Source organism: Equus asinus, chromosome 23 (genome assembly GCF_041296235.1).
Source record: "Equus asinus isolate D_3611 breed Donkey chromosome 23, EquAss-T2T_v2, whole genome shotgun sequence".
NCBI classification, from domain to species: domain Eukaryota; kingdom Metazoa; phylum Chordata; class Mammalia; order Perissodactyla; family Equidae; genus Equus; species Equus asinus.
The window spans coordinates 26820040-26835607 of NC_091812.1; the positions used below are offsets into that span (position 1 = coordinate 26820040).

Sequence of the window (15568 nt, forward strand, 5' to 3'; positions counted from 1 at the left end):
GGTGTTAAATTATAATACAAATTAACTTGTATTTGTATAAAGTAATAAAAGCTTCAAAAATACACTCCTATCAACCTATAAAATTTGAGGTTACATTTCTTAGGTAGCTCTTTGGGTAACCAAATATTATCAATTTTTTTTTTTTTTGGAAAATGCCATAATGTTTTTAAAAAAGAAGAACTAATCCATAATCCTAAAGCAAAACTTTAAAAAAAATGCCATGGAATGATTTATTTTACAAAAGAGGTAATAAAGTAAAAAAAGATCTCCATGAAGGAAGCATGAAGGAGGTTTGTAAGAGGGTAGGATCCAGCATCTTCTCAGTCCACGTGCTGGCCTGAGTTCAGGATAGCCCTGAAACAAGTCCTATTTTAGACCAAGTGTGGCAGAAGGAAAAGCAGCATGACAAAAAGGCTGCATGAATAGCGGTATCAGCCAATGATCAAAAACACAGATTACAAGAATCGTATAGATTTTGACTGGTTCATGCTAACTTGACTAGGTTAGCATTAGCAGTAAGGTATAACTTCAAAAGTATATTTCAAAGAATTGGGTAGGAGGGTGAAAAGTTCCCTTTTAGAGTATGTAAAGGGGCTGTAAGTGATACTGGGTAGCACCAGAGATAATCAAATTGAATAAATTTTGTATTGAATCTTGCATAAGGAATGCAGGTTATCTACATTTCTTACTTGAAACCTATAGGAATGAAGAAATTCAATTATTTTAAGCTAAACTGCACTGACATTTGTATAGCACCCTCCAGAGAATAAGTATTTTGGCCCTACAAGAATATGACCTATGTATAAGCTCCCTATTTGTAAGCGCCTTTGACATCTGAACGATGAATCAGACAGAAGGTAGATGGAGCAAATGCAATTTACGTAAAAGGAGTATTTCTGTCCCCAATCCTAGTAAAATGCTTATTAGTAGGAGAGAGGTTGAACTATACCTAGTTAAATGATATCCTGTGGCCTTTTTTGGGTGCTGTTTGTGGATCTAATTTTTCTGTTTTTTCTGGTCCCAGTGATAGCTGGCATCAGTGGGACCTGATACACAGGTATCTGAGCTATCTGGCACACACTAGGAAAGGAAAACATTTTATAAACACAAACAAGAGCTATCCTGTTTTCTCACGCTAAAGAAAAAGACAGTCCTCATAATCTGAAGACTCCCTACACTGTGGGTGTGCTGCTCCTCATCTAAGATCAGGCTCCAACTCGATCCAGATTGTTGCAACAGTCACTGGATGGCCCACGCTTCCTACAGCAGTGGCTTTCAAGGCTTTTGTTTTAAAAAACTGCAATTCGTAATAGGAAATCACATTTTATATTGTGACCCAGTACACACAGTATATAAAGTATTCAACTGAAACAATATTTCAGGAAACGATATTTAACCTTGTTATATGCAATGTTCTCATCTTCTTTTCTATTCCACTTTTAAAATATGCTGGTCTTGAGTTGTTAAATTGATTTCATGGCCCACTAATGGGTTAAGACCTACAGTTTGAAAAACACTGTCTGTGCAATGGCCCTGGCACCCAAACAGATTTCTCTGAATTGTGTGGGCTGGAGTATGAAAACACCTAGTCAAAAATAGCTACTTCCACCTTTAGTGTATTCGGCACACACTTTCAGTCCTATAGGCAAAGTAACCCAGCACCTTGTCCAAATCTTTTTAATACTGGGACCTTGGTTTGGCCTGAAGGATCAACTAATACAGGCAATTGATGACTGGATAACTAAGGTGCAGAAAATTCAGCACTGAGCAGAATCTTTAACACCAGAAAGGAATAGGATACTGCTTTGTGGTCTATTTCTAAGACATGAGCTAGGTACATATATATTCACTGGGATAATATTACTACTACTACCATCAAAAGAAATGAGAGAGAGAATTATGATAGGAAAGACAATATAAATTAAAGAAAAATTTCTTATTTATTTGGAGGCCACAGGATAGTTTTGGGATGGGTAAGGGTTATGGAGGAGAGAGGGCCAGGGAAGAACTGCCTACAGCTGGAAATAATTATTTAGGGATCAGAAAATAACTCGGCTGTACTAAACTGAGTCTGGGAAAAACCCCAAGGTCTCGCCAACACTCGGGGAGAAGCTAATACATACCCTGTAATCAGGAAGTCCCTGGAGAAAGGTACATACTCTTTGGTTCAGACAGTATTTTGCAAATGGGAAGAAATCACAAGGTTCTTTCTGTATCAGAAATCAATGCTGCCATTTCTAATGACCACAGTTTTCTGGAGGAGAGCTGGCAGAGAACGGACACTCTGCCTTAGGCTTCACGCAATGATCATGGGCCAGAATACATGCTGTGTTAGAATTAAGGGCCTGGGGCTACAGCTAACAAATAAAACAAAGAGTGGACACGGTACTCAGGACCTCATTCTGTAGCAACAACCAAACAACTAAGACAAGTTGAAAGTTCTCAGGCAGAGAGCCATTAAGTGTAGTTAATTCAGAGCAGATTGTTTTCAAATACAGTAAGATTATGGACTCTCTAATATTCAAGAAAAAGAAGAATATAGAATCAAACACATAATTGTAAATTGTAAAATGTTATGCTAAAGACTGACATTATCTAGTGATCTACTGATGTTCTTTGTTTAGATGAAGACAATCTTCTAAGACAACTGATAAACCGCGGCTCTTGCAATTGTGGGTGTTTTTACTCTAGAAACAGAGAAAGTGATGGGAGGTGTTGATGGGCAGGTGACTGGTAGAGAAAGAAGAAAATCTATTTCTAGGTTGCTACTGGTAAGGGAACAGGAGGATAGGCATCCTGGCCTTGCATGTGTACTAGTTACAAGACCCACTCCTGCTGGTTCCAGAGGATGCCAGAAGAATTTCTAGGATTCCTCGTTTAGGCTTTTCCTTACTACAGGACACTCACGGAGTTATGGGTCTGTATTTTTTCTGAGAAAGAAATCATGAAATTGGAGTAGGTAATGAGGTACTTGGCTAAAGGCATGGAGTGGAACTCCAGTAAAGCAACATTTCAGATAAAGACAATCTGATGCAACTTTTCTGACTACTCTACTCTTAGGTTTAATTCTAACATAGGCAAAATTGGAGGAGCTCAACAACAGAGAAAATGTGTATGTTACTTTGAACAAAGGTCATCATAAGAGCACGCACTATCATGTGATTTGAAACTTGTCATCTTTTGATACGATTTATGCTCAGCAAAGAAAAAACATTCTGGGGGAAACAACTGATAATAAGCAAAGTTTTTATAATCAGGAAAATCAACAGTATTTAGTAGAAGGATTTGGTCAGGAAGAAATACAGTTACAGTCTGGCATGCTGTTTATTTTAGCTTTTACAACAAAGCAAGGGTTTGAGAATTTCACAACCAATGACTATACAGTCTCCAATTCCAAAAACAGTTTATAATAATTTGGCGGCACATACAACATGCATCAAACACTCTATTATTCAATAACTAAATGAGACATTGCATCATTCTCTTCATCGTTCACAATCATATATTCACCCCTTTTCACTTGAAAAAGTTCATTAACATTAAGGTACAAGGATCTTGGACAAAAACCAAGAAAAAAAACCCCATGACCTTATTTTTACTAATGTGCAAACCATGATTTTTGTTCTGATGAGCTATACATTTAAAAGAGTGATTCTCACTTGAATAACTGTCGAGAAAGCAAACCAGCAATTCTCAATCTACTGCCAACAGGACAGGTTACTGGGTTAGATTTTAGGGTACACACATTTACTTGTGAGAGGGGCTGTCTCTTCAGAAGCATACCTTGTATCTAACATGGTGGGAATTTTGTTTATTTCATATTACCAGTGAATGGAAAGTTGGTATTGTTAAGGCTTCAGGAATTTTCTTTAAAGTCAGCAATCTATTAAAAATATGACTTGGGTAAACCAAGTAGAACCCCTGGAATTGGCTTGAGGAACTATTTCTAAGGCTTCAAAGTTCTGAACGGGGCTTTCCATTTTTGGGTATGATGCTCATTTCTTCAAGTCTTTTTTAAGATGAGGCTTGAAGGAGTATTATTCAATCTGCATTATATTATATAAAAAAGTCTGTTTTTCATAGTCATGCTATGCATTTGAAGTATAATTAAAACCTATCCTTTATTAAAAAAAATAAGGAAAATAATACCAAAATATTTATTTGTAAAAAGAACTTCATGTTTCTAAAGAAACCACCACTGAAGTTCTCTTGATACCACTGAGGCAATGTCTGATTTGATGATTTATCTGTCACTCATTCAGGAAGTTTGAAGTAAACATGACAGAAGTTTAAAATGTGAACGAGGAACATTAAACTTAGCTCCATGTGGAGGCTAAATATGGGCAACCTCTCTATCATTGCAGAGAATCACCTAGGGCAAATATTTAAGATTTATGAAAGAAATGTTTCTTTTATAAAGTAATTGGAATTTTAACCAAATGCATGATTCAAGTTACAAAACCAAATGGATCCCCAGGAGTTGAAATATTTTAATCACATAGCTGTTTTACCTGATTCTAACTGATTTTTCTTTTAGTACTTGAAATACTTCTGTTCTATACTTCCCAAACAAGTTTTGAAAGGTACAAGGTGGAAGCCGTAATGATTTATTGCTGTGTGTCTTCAGGCAGTGTTTTCCGTCAGAGCCTCGGGGAAGGTTCTCTTGCTTCTTCTAGCTTTGTGAGGATCCACTGTTGTGGGGGAACAAACCAACATTTGTTTACTTCAATGAAGTTGCAATGAAACTCAAAAGGTAACGAACAGAAATCTAGAAGTTGGCTCTCTAGATTAGTTGGGTATATACTCATAGCCAATAATTAGCTTCATCCTGCATAAGAGATCATTCACTCACTTAAAAACTCACTCATTAGCAGGGATGATGGTACTGGGTTTGATTTAACAGTAGGAATAATGTTTTCCTAAGGTCTTTGGACTTAGATGTTCATCTTCAGAATAAGAAAAGTAAAATGAACCATCCTGAGAGAGAAGGGTAATTTGGCAGCTGGGCTGAATAACTTTGGCATAGTGTGAAAATTATCTATGAAAAATTTGTTTCAAGTTATGCCAATTCAGTATCACAAACATTTGTGATTCCCTGTCTAGGATTCTACTGATTGCGCAGGAATAATTATGTATAATTCTACAGTGAGTAGTAGCACAGAAACATTCTTGAGCATTTTAGGGCTCTCATTATATATGTTCTATTCTGAAAGGATTTGAAATCACAAAAATAAAATGAAAATATAATGCAAACCTTTCTACCAATAATGTCTATTATCATTGGGACTGTATGACAGATGAAAGCACTGGCGATGATACTGAGGTTATCCCATTATGGAAAGCTTTAGCAGAGATATTTGTGCTTCTTTAACTTAAGAATAACCTCGTAGGAACAGCTCTAAGATAAGTAGAGAAAGAAAACTGAGCTCAGTATCCTTCTCAGCATGTTTTTGGCGGAGCAGGAGGTTCAAAAACAAACCTTCTGGGATAAAATAACATGGTGACAGAGATTAAGTGGAAAATATATTACAGAGAAACTGAAATAGGTGGTAATGTCCTTCAGCAACATGAAAGAAGATGGCCTGAAAGTCATGCTATTACCATGTCTTACTCTGTCTCCCTGGTTCCAGGTAACACACATATTGAAACTCTCATTACTGTACTCCTCTGTATTTGTAACTTATCCATGCCCCCTTTCAGTTTTCTACTGTTAGTATGCCAGTGCTGCCTTATATCACAATGTCTAGATAGAAGATTGCACAGCACATGCTAGCTAGATGGTCCAAGGTTCCTGATTTGGGGTCCAGATGTGATAAGTGGACTGGTAAATGTTACATCCAGCCAGGACCACGGCAGAGAGTAGTATGAGGGTGGGAGGCCCAGGGATTCAGTAAAGGAGTAATGCGTTCTTATTATACATTTTATGACACAGTGAGTACAATTCAGTATCAGGAATAGTGTCTTAGTTGTGATTAATGAGGTGGATACTCAGTTGACATCTTTGTAACTGCCATAATCCTATAGTATGCATAGTGCTTTTCAGTTCCTATCATCCACATTTTGAGGAAACTGAGGTTAACTGACTTCTCCAAAGTCCTATAGTCAAGAAGGAACAGAACCAATATTCAAACCCAAATTTTCTGACTCCAGGCTTGGCTCCTTTTGCCCTGTGCCATGCTATGGTAATTAAAAAAAAACTGCTATAGCTATATAGTAGAGAAATCAACAACGCTAGAGCTGGTAGATCAGCATTAGAATGAAACAATTCTTTTGTTTGTTGACTTTTTCACAAAGTATTATAGTTAGGATTTAAATAAGATGGAGCAATTTGATATGAAAAACAAGTAGGTGTGTTGAAATCAAACTAATGAAAAATAGTTTTGGGGAAATATTATGTAGTTATATATACTAAAACTACCAAAATACAGAAACAAAATTAAAAACAAACACAATTTATCTGACTTAAGAAAGAGCCCAACTTACATGACTTTTAAATGAGAAGGTGCTATCTGTTTAAGTAAAAGATTCATTATATTTACCCTAGCATCCTCAGGGGTCTTGAAGTTAATTATTTTTCCAAACTCTTTGGAGTGGAATACAGACTTCACTCGTTCCTATAAACAGAATAAGTAACTTCATTAAAATGAAAATCCAGCTGTAGAAATACGATAAAGAAATGCCATGCAGTTTTATAAATCTGTGCTTAAAGCATCCATCTTACACATATCCTATACCTTAAAAAAAGCCAAGGATGGGGAACCAAGAAGAATCAAACACAAATGGGAAAAAAAGACTAAACTCTAACATATCCATTATCACTAATCCTAAATTAAAAAGTTTCGGGTGAGATTTCAACTGCTAAAGCCACAAAGGGTTTACGCAGAGGATGGGAAGGAGACTGGTTGGGAGCAGTGCCACTGTTTTTCCCTCCAAACAATTTCTCAGATAGTTCTTGATATCTGGCCATGGAATCATGATAAGTTCAGCTTAAAAATAATGCATATATATGTGTGTGTTTATATATACACATAAATGTTATATGGGGGTGTGTGAACGTATGCGTGTATGTATGTAACTTCTGACATTTTTAACTAGTCATGCAATAAGAATGTAGTTGAAGAGTCAAAGAAATCAGGGTGGGTCCTAGATCATAGATGATTATTCTCCACTTTTTACACTCCTTTGGTATTCTGTTCAGTGTTTGTTGGGGAGAACTGTCTAATGATGGATGTTAAGCATCAGAGAGACAAATAGAAAGAATGGGATTATTGAGGAGAAGGGTGGTGTTTACCTCTATTAGCTATGGGTAGAGTTATAGAAGAAGCAATATGGAGGTTTTACTCATCTAATAATTGCTATAAATAATTCAAATATCCATGCAAATATAGACTCAAGAAGAAATCAGATTCCTTTATTTAAAAAAAAGGATGATTGCTGATACAAGGTCTCAAGAAAAAGCGGAAGGGGAAGAAATCAAGTAGCCCAGACGACATCTGTTGTTTCTGCCTGTGTGTGTCCAATGCATCTTCTGGTGACAACTGTTTGAATCTCTTTTAGGTAACTATTTCTCACCTTATCTCACTCCAAACACTTCAGACAGAACTGACTCTTCCTTCTTGGTAGCATCCATGGTGATCCCTTGACCCTCACCTGGCTCACTGGCCCATTCCAGCTCCCTGACCAAAGTGCCTGGTTCAAGAATAAGCATGTGACCAAAGGTGGCCCAGAGAGAAGTTCCTTCTGCTCAGCTAGTAGAATACAAGCTTGCAATGCCTGCTGGCCATTGTGTCACCAAAGGACAGCCTGCTTGACAATGAGGCCAACACTGAAGAAAGCAGAACCTAGAGATGAAGGCAGCAAAGGAGAGAAAGGAGGAGGAGAGGAAGGGAGGGAGAATAACTGCTAATGACATCACTTGAGCATATCTAAGCTACAAGAGAGAGACTCAGACTTTTCAGTTACGCGAGCCAATTAAATCCCTCAAAACCAAAACAAAACAAAAATAACAAAGAACAAGACTTACTTGGGTTGAGTCATTTACAATATTTCTGACCAAGACAGCCAGTGCCAAAGTGGTCCAACACATAGCTATTTGGTCAAATACCTCGAGGCCAAATACATTATCTTGTATTTCTTTCTATCACCTATAATACCCAGCACAATCATTACAACTTACAGTAAATGTTGAGTCTCTGTTGATTTACCAAATGACTAGCAATTCACTGCATTTTATATCAACATCCAAATACCAGGCACAGTGCTAACTGCTAAGTACTCAAAGCAGAATGAGAAATGGTCTCTGCCTTCAGGAAGATTAGAATTGAATTGGGAATATAAGATACTATCTATAAAAAGAGGAAGAACTATCAACAATTGGCTGTTAGAAAGAGAGAACTTTTCAAGTGTCTTTTTGAGAGACTTTCAGGGAAAAACATTCTGTAGGGAACTCCTACGGATTCTGAGGTATACAAATGATTTTCTCATTTTAGTGCCCTGGACAGCAGTGGGAAGGTGGGGATCTGTTACTGAATATGAAATGACGGCCCAGGAACGTTGTTGTCAATGTAATAGCACATAAAGCACAAAAAGCAGCATATTTTTTCTTGGCCTAGCTTTCTTTGCTTTAAGCCTGAGTAAGACAGTAGGTGTAAAGGAAAACATACGAAGACAAAGAAACAATTACAAAAGAGATGGAAACATTACAAAAGTAAAGAGGACTATTTCAATGCGTTATTTTCAGTTCCAAGTTCTCAAAAAACTCTATTCAATATACCTTTGCTTCAATGCGCAATCGTCTTCCATGAACAATGAATGGCTCTTTGGTAAACTCATCAAAACTATACTGCCACTCACATGTAAGCTGTCCAAATGTTCCTTTTGTTACAAACAATATACCACTGGGGGAAAAGAAAAGAATCCACTTTAAAGATTGAAGCACTTATATCCATAATATAATAATAGCAGGATACTTCACAAGTGCAAACAGGACACCCACCAAGAGAAACTGTATTCTGGGTCATAAAAAATCTTAACCAATTTAAAAGAACTGATATCATATAAAGTATGTTCTCAAATCATAATGGAATTAAACTAGAAACCAGTAACAGAATGACAATAAGAATATTTCCAAATGCTTGGAATTGGCACACTTCTAAATAATCCATAGGTCAAAGAATCTCAAAGGAGTTAGAAAACATTTTGAACTGAATGGGAATGAAAATATAACAAAATTTGTGGGGTGCAGAAAAAGCAATGCTTAGCGAGAAATTTATAACACAACATACTTATATTGGAAAAAATAAAGTACTTATAAAGTCAAACATATAAGGTACTTTATAAGAAATAGGAAAGATTTACAGAACCGATTATCAATCAATATTTTGGGGAACTTTCATGTAATTAATGCTTTAGAATAAATGCTTTTATTACTAAGCCTCCATGTAATATATTGACCAACCTACATCAGAAAGAGGCTTTTAAAATTAATTCTTGTTTCCTTGCCATTTTTGAGGGAAGAAACCAAGAAACGAAAATGCATTGTTTAGAATAATTCTATTTAATCCTTCCTTCAAAGGCCTTTCTCCCCCAGTTCTTCCTTCTGGTTTAAACATCGACTGTGGATGCAACAAGAGGTTTCTTTAAGTAACACATACTTTAAGTTAAGGGATTGAGTTAAAAAAAAAGCTGGCTGCTGGCTGGAATGGAAGAGAATGCTAAAGAGGATTCACATCTCTCACCTCAGTCTTCTGTCTCTGATCCCCTCTCTCACCAATCTTGGAGTATAGGGGCTGTTGCAACAAATGTACTGGTCCTCCAGTACATCTTCAACAATGTGAAATATCAAAGATAGGCTAAGCTTGTAGCAGGTACCTAGTCCTCCCTCTCCTGATTCCAAGATCCTTTCTCCTCAAATCCGACACTTGGGGAAAAAAGCAAATTCTAAGCATAAATGTCACCTTTCAATCAACTACAACTAACTCACTAACCTTACCCTGTCAAGGTTTAGGTGACCTCATTTAAAGAGCTCTCCTATATGTTGAAAAGAAGGTAATTTTTAAAATGTTGTAAGATATTGTAAATGAAAAAACTTTGTAACTGACCCTTGTTTATTAATTCTGATAAATCACCCTTCCTTTAGTTAATGAGGGAGAGGGTTAATAAAAACGTGATTGAAAACTGCCAGGCAATAAAAAGACTGCTGAAGCATTGTGTGTAATAATAAAAGTTCAGAAACAACTTAGATGTAAATACTAGGTAGTCATTTTCAAATTAAGAAAAGTCTCCATATGCTGACATGGAATAATCTTCAAGACATAGATCTTAAATAAAATTTAAAACAAAGTACAGAATGGTGTGTATAATAGGTTCTCATTTACATTAAAATACCTATGTGTGTATGTTTACATAGGCACAGAATATTTCAAGGATACAAAGGAAACAAGCACAAGTGGTTGCCTCTGGCAAGCGGAAAAAAGGGACTGATAGCTGAGACAGAATGAACATTGACTTTAACATGCATACTTTCTAATCTGTGTGAGTTTAAATAGGAAAATTAAGATAGTGCTGTACATTTCAGATTCAAATTATTAGGATTAAAAACATTAAAAATGAATGCTAAGTTCAACGGTCAACTTGAACTAACAAGATGCTTATAGTTCTTGTTATACGCAAGTGATAACAATAATGAACAAAACCACATGGGTTTACTGACCGCTCCTCTCTCTTTAGCCATAACCTCTCTCCCTCAGCCACATTTTCATTCGCTGCCATGCAGAAATCTCCATCCTAATACTAAACTTGCTAATTCTTTTCCTCAGTTTAACAATAATGACACCTGCAAAAACTTGCCCATCTGAGGCTATGCCACCGTGTATTTTTGCTCGCACTCCTCCACTGAATACAAGTCTGTTTGAGGATTTGGCTGTGGCTGAGAGTAACCACATAAAACCTGACCCATCTCCAATGGTCTATCTAACTTATGTGAGTCAATCTCTATTCATTAATAGTGCTATTCTAATGAACAGATACCACCAGAAGATCATTGACTTCTAGGGTAACCTGAAATTGTATACTTTTTCAAGAAAGGAAAGGAATGGTATTGGCCTACCTTTAAGGGGATAGTTTTATAGGAATTTCTGTGTCAGTCCAAATTGGTTGAAATAATAAATTAATTTACAGTTATGTTTATGCATGGCTATGCAGTTATCCTTATGCACATACAAAGCTAAACACGAATTTATGTAAAGTTTTAAGTACGAGGCTTATAGAGCAAGAGGACCAGAGTTAAGCAGGAATCAGTGTGACTATCTGGAACAAAAGTTGAATAACAAGTGCTTCACTTCATGAGTGGCTGTCAGTCAACCCCTTATCAAATTATATTAGAAAAAGAAAGAAAGTTACCTTTTGGTTATCATCAACATATCTGTTTTATTTATCATGACATGGGTAAAATATTTATATTTTGCAAATCTTCCATTTTCTATGACCTGAAAAAAAGTGAGAGCCAGAAAATCAATTAATATTCCTATTCTAATGCGAGTAATGCCTTACAATCCTTTAAAAACCATTTCTCAATGGGGGCAAATCATTAACATACTTATATAGGAAACATATCTTCAGAAAATTGAATATTCACAAAATCATTGCTGCTTCCTTTTCCTCTTTTTCTTTTTTGAGGAAGATTAGCCCTGAGCTAACATCTGCTGCCAATCATCCTCTTTTTGCTGGGGAAGACTGGCCCTGAGCTAACATCTGTGCCCATCTTCCTCTACTTTATATGTGGGATGCCTGCCATGGCATGGCTTGACAAGTGGTGTGTAGGTCTGCACCCGGGATCTGAACTGGTGAAACCTGGGCTGCTGAAGCAGAACATGCAAACTTAACTGCTGTGCTACTAGGCCAGCCCCTGCTGCTTCCTTTTTAAAAGCACCTATTTGCACTATTTTATTCAAGATTACTCAGTTGCAACTATATCAATCTTTAATGCTGGATTTTGGGAATATATTGTTATTATTCCAAAGTTTAAGTTTAAATTGAACCTATTAAAGTTACTATTAAACTATCGCATTCATTTTATCTTGGAAAATATATTAGTATTTGATCACATCATATAAAAACACAAGTAAACACTAACACATACAGTCACACGTTGCTTAACGATGGGGATATGGTCTCAGAAATGTGTCCGTAGGTGACTTCGTTGTTGTGTGAACATCATAGAGTGTACTTACACAAACCTAGATGGCATAGCCTACTACACACCTAGGTGATACAGTACTAATCTTATTGGGCCACTGTTGTATATGAAGTCTGTTGTTCACCGAAACATTGTTATGCAGCACATAATTGTATTTAAATATATGTATCACATAAATTACATTAGCCTCCACCTTGCCTCTTTCCTAGAATTTCCCTATCTGCGTTACAAACGTTATTTTCTTTGCAAGTCTCATAACTCACTCAAAAATAAGGAGCAAAGTGTTTCTGGACAAAGAGGGAACACCAGGGACCCAATTAGCCTATGAAACAACCTTTAAATTTATTTTCAGGACAAGCATGTCTATCCACGACATTGTCAACAATTCTTTGTCCCAGAAAATATAAAGATAATGATATAAACGAAATGGACTTATTTTTAATTCTCCCTAAATACCATTTGCTCTGAAATGAAGTTACTTTGGCTACTTAAAATATATAGTAAGCTAGACTACCATTTTTCAAAAGACACACAATAAGATCCCTCAAGAAGAGGTATGCTAAGAATTTAGCCAAAATGTTAGATCTCTTGAAGAAATTCCAAAACAGGATACAAGATTTTAGAAAATTGTATTCCATGAGGCTATATCAAAAAACTAAAACTATTTAGCCTAAAAGAAAGCTAACAAGTGACTTCATAATAATCTTGGTAGACAAGGCCGGTAGAATAGCCTTCATTTTTATTGGAGACAGAAGTTAAAAAAAAAAAGAACCTACTACAGTACGATGAGGGATACAGATTAATTGCATGAAAGAATTTTCTAACTTCAAAGATTATACTTTTTGAGGAAAGAGTATCTTTACTATTTACTATAGTAGGTAGGGCAAGTAAGCACAAATTCCTTCAATTATAAATGAAAAAAGGACAGAACCACAGATTCAGAAGAAATTAGTAAGAATTACTAGATAATTTGTAAATTATGCAAACATTTGAATAACTAGGTGAAATGGGTCATGTTTTAAGAAAATACAAATTATTAAGAGAAAGAAGCATCAAATATTGGAGAAAAAGAGCAGAAATTATTTGCAGATGACAGTATATCTAGAAAATCCAAGTACATAAAGCCTAGTAACTTTATTTTATAAACACAATAATCAACCTGAAAAATGGAAGGAAAAATATCCTGTTTACAAAGGTGTACATATCTACACATAAGTTTAACACCATGCAGAATTTCATGGAATTTATGTGGTAAAACCTATAACACTCTATTGAGGGGAATAACAGAAAAATTTGAAAATGGAAATTCATGTCTTATTCTTAGATAGAAAAATTCACTACAATGAATGTGTTATCCCCTCCTCCCAATTTATAGATATACATACACACACTCAATGTGATCCCAAGATGGTATTTGTGAGCTTGTTTTGGGGAAGCGGAGAAGTGATTTAACAATTTATCTAGGAAAAAAAGTGATAATATCTAGTAAATTATAAAAGGAGAATGAGAACTACCCTAGCAGGCATTAATAGAATTTATTAGTTGCAGTAATGAAACAGTTTGGTGTTGGTGGATATAAAGACATATCAATAGAAAGAACACACATTCCAGAAACTGACCAAAATGCATGTAGGATTTTTGTCCAAATATAGGAATTTATGAAATCAAGACAGCATTTCAAATTACTAGGCAGACGCAAGTATTATTAAATAAACAGTGTTTCAGGTAACTCGCTGGCTAAAGCTGGATCCCTACTTCTCGCTTCATACCAAATTAATTCCACGTGGGTCACTGATTTACATATACAATACGAAACTATAGAAGTACTAGAAAAAGTAACATTTTAATAATGTTAAAGTGAAAAGGCTTAAATATAAAACACAAAGTCCATAAAACAACGTAAAAAAGTGGATAAGTATATGGAAATTAAACACTACTGAATGGCAAAACAATAAGCAAATAAACAGAAATAAAGTAAAATAACACAAAAACCAAAGGATAAATTGGGAAAACATTTGTCAATAGAGAGAGGGCTAAACACAGAGAATTCTAAGAATATGAATAAACTAATAGGAGAAAAATGAGTCAACCAACAGGAAAACATGTAAAGTTTATGAATAAGTAATTTAGCAAAACACAAACAAAATCTGACGAACAAACACATGAGAAAATGTTCAACTTAACTCAAAATCAATAAAATCCAAATCAACTTAACAGACCTTTTGAGCCAGCAATTCCATTCCTAGAATTTATCTTATGAAAAAGTATGCCAAGATATACATATAAAAATCTTCATGGTAATACGGTGGTAAAAGCAAAAAAATCTAAATGTTCATTAACATGGGAGTGTTTAAATAAATTATAGCATAGCCATACAAGGAGACACTATGTAGTCATGAAAAAGAAAAAGAGGGATGCATGTACCGATACAGAAAGATGTGCAAGATATAGTAAATGAAAAGAAATTAAACTACCGAGAATGAATGGCGGGAGAAAAAAGCAGAAACGCATACATGTACACTTATTTATATATGCACAGGAAATTTCTGGAAGGGTTGATGGTAACACACCAACCTGTTAATAGCACTTATCTTTGGGCCTGGGAAGGGTAATAGTGGGGGTAGAAGTGAAGCTTTTATTTTTAACTTTACATCCTATTGTTTCAGTTTTTTGGTATGTGAAAAGAAATAAGCTGCCCTATTAACAGATCACAACCTTCAAATAGCTTAAAAGCTATGGTTCAGCTCTAAGCACCTACCTTCTATTTCAATCCTACGGTAGTTTAGGCATTGCAGTTGAGCCTGCCTCTCATCACTTTCCACTTTTCAGACACAACTTAAATCAAATCTAACCCATGCATATAAGCAATTAAACCAATTTCAATAGTCACATACCATCTTGTATAAATAAAAGCTAAAACATCCAAAAAAAGTCATTCATGCAATGTTTTCCGGAGTTCATCAAAAACCTTAAATGCAACACTTGAAGGATGAATGGACATTATGGTCACAGTAGTCTACTTTGAAACAGATGACAAACTGTATTCTTTATTATTATAATGGATATATTTGAATAAACATCAAAGATAACCCCTTATGCAGCAAAACGTTGGTGGTCAGTTTCCATTACAAACATGTGAATATGGAATAAGAACAGCATTATAAGCAGAAGCTAAAACCTGGGAACTAAATCCCAAAGCAGCATGTGAGAGAATGTGATGGCTTATCAGCCATCATCTTCCATCATGCTGTAAAGTCTAGAAATATCATGCCTTTGGTCACAATTTCCTGATTAATTATTTGACTTTATAAATTTCCTATATATGAAGCTACATAACGTCATTATATATTATTTTAGGGAAAAAACAACAGA

General features: G+C 35.5%; 1 protein-coding gene across 3 annotated transcripts in view; it reads right to left on the minus strand.

Moving 5' to 3' along the window:
- Window positions 1-2094: 2094 nt before the first annotated feature.
- VPS13A (vacuolar protein sorting 13 homolog A) overlaps window positions 2095-15568 on the minus strand; it is a 231748-nt gene continuing 218274 nt past the window's right edge. For 2 of the 3 annotated variants that reach the window (XM_014832544.3, XM_070495864.1), the window contains 4 exons: window positions 11401-11486; window positions 8774-8897; window positions 6540-6614; window positions 2095-4691 (listed from right to left, as the gene is read on the minus strand). In XM_014832544.3, coding sequence (XP_014688030.2) covers window positions 4641-4691; window positions 6540-6614; window positions 8774-8897; window positions 11401-11486 — 336 coding nt within the window. In that variant the 3' untranslated portion in view covers window positions 2095-4640. The remainder of the gene's footprint in view (window positions 4692-6539; window positions 6615-8773; window positions 8898-11400; window positions 11487-15568) is intronic. The other variant, XR_011497472.1, reaches the window with a different exon arrangement.